This window comes from Oculina patagonica, chromosome 12 (assembly GCF_052425735.1).
Source record: "Oculina patagonica isolate OP01 chromosome 12, crgOcupat, whole genome shotgun sequence".
In the NCBI taxonomy this organism is placed as follows: domain Eukaryota; kingdom Metazoa; phylum Cnidaria; class Anthozoa; order Scleractinia; family Oculinidae; genus Oculina; species Oculina patagonica.
The window spans coordinates 2,312,536-2,317,785 of record NC_135769.1 but is presented as its reverse complement, the minus strand read 5'-3'; the positions used below and the strand labels follow the sequence as shown (position 1 = coordinate 2,317,785).

Below are 5,250 nucleotides of genomic sequence, written 5' to 3'. Positions count from 1 at the left end.
CGTGGAATGAGTCTGATAATAGGAGCACTTAAGGCGCTTTTTATTCGTGAGAACGGGCCGGCCAGACCGGTATATTCGAGAACAGAATTCCGTTGTTACCTTATTATAGGAAATGTACGATACATGTAATTAACGCGAATTTCAAAAATTCGCGTTAATTTAATGTACCTTAATTTACGTCATTGTTAATTAAAAACACTCTATTTTACAGCATTGTTATTTTAAGACACCTTTATTTCCTGGTAAGTTATATTAACACGTCATCTACTATTAGTCAAATATCTTTGTTGTGTATGGTTTATCGGAATTAAACCTCAAGTTCTGATGTTGGACGTTCTTGTTTTGTCTTTGGAATAGCGCAGCTTGCTATAAAGATTACTACGCAACAAATTCGCGTTAATTAACTGCATGTAAGCACACACCACACGAGAATTCGCGTTAATTATATGCATGTAAACATAAATTTTCCACAATTCGCGTTAATTTTATTACGCGTACATTTTGTTCGCGTTGTTAAAATGCTTCGTTATATTCCTATAATAAAGTAGTCAGATTTGTCCTGTCAAATCAGTCAATACATGACTATTATACACTGCTGTGGTGGATTTGTGGGAAAATCTCGTGGAAAAGGTGCATTTTACATTCAAAACTACCAGCCCGGCCGGCCAGTTCTGACTTATGCAAAGCGCCCTGAGTCAAAATATTACGCCAGGTTCCGGAAGGATTGCGATTTTCTGATGTTTTTTATGCTAATCAACTTCTTGGACAAAACCCGCCGAGTCAGTGACTTTTAGGTTACCGTTTTCTACCCGGATTTTTTCTTTCTTTTTACAAACCAGCTATAGCCGTTGGAAAGTAAGCCGGATTTGCTTTTTTAGGGGAGCAGGGATGGCGCAGTGGTGAGAGCGCTCGCCTCCCACCAATGTGGCCCGGGTTCGATTCCCCGGACCCGGCGTCATATGTGGGTTGAGTTTGTTGTTGGTTCTCGTCCTTGCTCCGAGGGTTTTTCTCCGGGTTCTCCGGTTTTCCTCCCTCCACAAAAATCAACACCTCTAAATTCCAATTCGATCGGGAATCCGAGGGCCACAGGTTTGTCAGTCGAAAGACTGTTATGTGCAACCCTCGTAAAACAAAGTTGATTTTTTTTTTTTTTTTTAGTTCTGTCTTTCTAGGCTCTGTGATTGGTTTAAAAATCCCGCGCCGCTTACTTAACCAATCATGCAGCTACAAACCCAAAACCAAGCGTGACTTGGTCACTCTCGTTTTCCCGCGCTTTAGTGTCGGTTACGTTTATTTGCTTCGAATTCTTATTGGTTCATTGAAACCACTCTAGAGCAGTTTTCAATTGAGTGTCGTAAAACCAAAACCAAAGTAATTACTCTGGCCAATCACAAAGAACACGGACAATCCAGTGAACCAATCAAAACTCGAAGCAAATACATGTAGCCGGCACGGGGCGCGGGAAAACGTGCGCGAGCGAGTCACGATTGGTTTTGGTTTTAGTTCTGATTGGCTGAGAAAGTGGCACAAGATTTTTAAGCCAATCACTGAGCGTAATAATGCAAAACCAAAGTAAACGCAATTTACTTTCGACACTCAAGTGAAAACCGCTTTAAAATAAGCGTTTAATTACAATCGAAAGTAGTTAACTAAGGAAGACGTTTGTAATGTTTCTTGCAGGCGGAAAAAGGGAAAAGGAAAGAACGCAGGCACTGAATCACTCGAGACCCAGGCATCTTCCCAGGAAAGTCGAGGTGAGCCGGAAGAAGGCGATTCCAGTCGAACGGTCACTAATGACACAGCCAGTGACGGCGAACATGAAGGCACTACTGAAGGTGCGCCTGCCGCTGACAGGCAAGTGCCGATGGCTAACGCAAGTTCTCAGACATCTCTGGTTGGCCGTACACCGCTTAACACTCCAAGCCATTTGTATCAGGGAACGACACCTTTGAACACGGCAGTCAGCAGTGCCCTGAATAGTAACCCTGCACAAAGGGTTCCGTTGTTATTGGGGTTCGTTAGCAGTCCCGTACAACAACAACCCATCAGTGTGCAAAGTTCACAACCAACTGCGAGCCCCTCTGTGACTGGAGCTCCTGGAAGGATCCGCGGGACCTCTTCATTTGGGGCTGCTCAAGGAAACAGTCCTGTGCGCCGTAATTTAAACACCTCATCTGGAAGTGCCTTGAATTCCCATGTGGGACCCCCTCAGAACAGTAATCTGGGCACCATGTCTGCACAGCAACTTCAACAGGTGGTCATCTCTAGAATGCTGGCTCCCATGGCCACGGAGAGTACAGAGACCCCTTTCCTACCTCCCAACGTGTCGACACCCACCACCAACATCCACCCCCCACCCCGAGCTTCGATCCTTCTTCCACACGTGCATTCCCTCCTTAACCCCGCTGGGATGAATTCCGCGGGGGGCGAAGTAGCCGTTTGGCCTTTTGCACCTAATACCAACATGTACCAACAGTAGGAGCCTGCTGTCACGTTAGCTAATGGTCACGCCAATGATGTTTACTCCTAATACGTCCATTTTAGGTAGACTGGTTCGTATTTGGTGCCAGAGTCACACAATCTCTTGTCACGTCACAAAGATGTTGCCTAGAATTTCTGTTGAAACTGGGAGAAATCTTGATGTTTGTTTACCCCATACCCCGGTTTCTACCGGGGTATGGGGTAAACTGCTAGTTTCAGTTGTACAATCTTGCAGGTTCATATTTGGTGCCAGAGTCACACAATCTCTTGTCACGTTACAAAGATGTTGCCTAGAATTTCTGTTGAAATGGGAGAAATCTTGATGTTTGTTTGGGTAAACTGCTAGTTTCAGTCGTACAATCTTGCAGGCATTTTATATTCTTTTAAGAAAACTACAATAAGTTAAAGAAAGAAAGATGATTGCACAATATTCAAAAGGCAGTGCTTTTAAAACAGAAATGTTGAGTGTTATGTGTGCATCACAAGACATTACCAGTAAACATAATACACAGAGTTTTAGGATTATTCGCCACAAAATTGCCAGTTTGCTTGATGCGTAAAAGGCATGGCGTTAGTGAGTTTATAGCCTGACTCCCCTTTTTCAGGTCGATGAAGGAGGGTAGGAGATAAAGTTTTTGCTGTTCAGGCCTACTCTGGGACCCAAAGTCGCCGTTATTTTAGGCGACTAAAGGCGATTTTAGCTCATTTTGTCCAAAATTACGGGCGATTTTGGGCGGTTTAAGGCGATTTTGGGCGACTTTGGGCGATTTTGAGCGACTTTAGGGAATTTTGGGTGGCCCTTTAGGCAATTTTAGGTGACCGACCTAAGTACAGTAGTTGTATACATGTGCATGGTAATCATCCTGGTACACCATAAAGCATTGTTACAGAAAATATCTATACTTAGAGCGACTTTGGGCCACTTTGTTCTGATTAACATTCTTGTTAAGTTGCGAACGCAGTAATTTTTGATCAATGTTTCCACTGTTGTATTTAGACTGTAACAAATCCTTTCAAACCTTTATTTTACGCAAGAGCCGCCAAAGGTGGCCTACGCGCGCGGCATTTGTGACGGCTATGAATTCGCGCGAGGCTAGGCGCTTGATACGTGTTGTGGGTTTCATGTTTCTCGCAACTCGTTTTTAAAGTGCTACTGTGATGAAATTCGTATCTTTCCTTTTGTGGCCGTTTTAACATATTAACAAGTACTCTTAATGAGAAGAAAAATGCTTTTTATTTTTTTCAAATATCTCTTTTCTTTCCAGAGATATTCAAGTTTTTAGAATATGCAAATTAGCAAAATGATGACGTCATAAACTCAACCAAATTTTCATCCAATATGAAGAAAGTGATATCTCAGCTAATTTTTATCACAAGTCTCTGAATTTTTGCAGTAGCCTTCTGGTAGTTGTGTTTCACAATTTGAAATTAACAATTTGGTTACCATGGTGACATACTAGGTTCCAGATCCCCTGGATGCTAAAAGCTTTTCTGGCAGATTCTAGCATTCCTTTTTGATATTTGCCAATGATGCTTTACATGGGTGATTTGGCAAGCATATGAATGAATTTGGTAGTCGTCTTGGCTGGGTTACATTTTTCCGAACTAAAAAAAATAAAATATTAAAAATAAATCGCAGGGGACTGGAAAAGAGTGGGTTGCCATGGTAACGTAATTTTATGCCAACTGAAAGTGTGTTTTCTGTAGAACTATTAGACTGCCAAGTTTCATTGGTCTCTGCAAAAAAATGACTGAGATAATTCAATTTTTGTACTTAACATAAAATTGGGTTGAGTAGATGACGTCATCGGTCCTCTAATTTGCATATTTTGCGATTTTTTTAAGCTTGAATATCTCTGGAACTAAAATAGATATTTGAAAACGGAAAACGCCATTTTGAATCTTTCGTTAAAAACTCCATAAAACGACTAAAATATCAAGAGGTGAAAATTTGATCACAGTAGCACTTTAAAGAGCAAATGCCTGGCCAAACGGATTCGATTGCGTTTACGCAGATCAACGCAAATATTTTTTCCCGGTTTGGCCACCCAACCCAAGTTATTCGTTTGCATTTTGGTTACATTTTGAACACCTTAAAATGGAGTAAATGTGCGAGTTCGTTTGGCCACACAACGCATGTCTGTACGCAAGTTCACCTTGAGACCACTTGCATTCTGCTTCCGTTTGACCAGGCCTTAAACAAGTCATATTTTAGTAGCCTACTGCATTTACATGTAGTTATTTAGGTGTAAATTTATCTTGTTCAGCTTTAGTTGTGAATGGACTACATAAAGCATGAAGAGACGGCTAAATGAAAATTAGATTATGTACTTCTGGTTAAATATATTGATCCTGTAATTACGATAAAAATAACCGGCACGCATACATGCATGCACAGGCGATGACGCTTTACAATGATCCCAGAAATTGCATTTTTCTTATTCATTTTAATTTTTATTTGCCTTGACTACAAAGCGAACCTCCAATACATTACAAACCTACAGTATGATAAGATAAATACATTAAATCATTATGAACTTCGTCATTTAGCAACAGAAAGGCCCAGGATTGATTTCCACACCTAGTCGATACTGAAGATTGTGTGACATTTCCGTATTGAAATGGTCTGAAATGTAATGAAGTCAACACCGCTTACTAGAATCACTTCGATGCATTTATGCAACTTATCAAACAAAACATTTTAGATCAGCTAAATCAGCAATAGGGTAGAAGTTCTTTCTTAATTCTGGCTTCTCGTACAAATAGGAA

At 41.0% G+C, this 5,250-nt stretch overlaps 1 protein-coding gene across 2 annotated transcripts in view; it reads left to right on the top strand.

The window, feature by feature from the left end:
• Positions 1-4,809, top strand: part of LOC144631347 (uncharacterized) — a 21,847-nt gene extending 17,038 nt beyond the window's left edge. The window contains exons 13-14 of one of the 2 annotated variants that reach the window (XM_078489764.1): positions 1,681-3,619; positions 4,446-4,809. In XM_078489764.1, the coding sequence (XP_078345890.1) occupies positions 1,681-2,479 (799 nt within the window). In that variant the 3' untranslated portion in view covers positions 2,480-3,619; positions 4,446-4,809. Of the gene's footprint in view, positions 1-1,680; positions 3,629-4,445 lie in introns of both variants that reach the window. The other variant, XM_078489763.1, reaches the window with a different exon arrangement.
• The last annotated feature ends 441 nt before the right edge of the window (positions 4,810-5,250 follow it).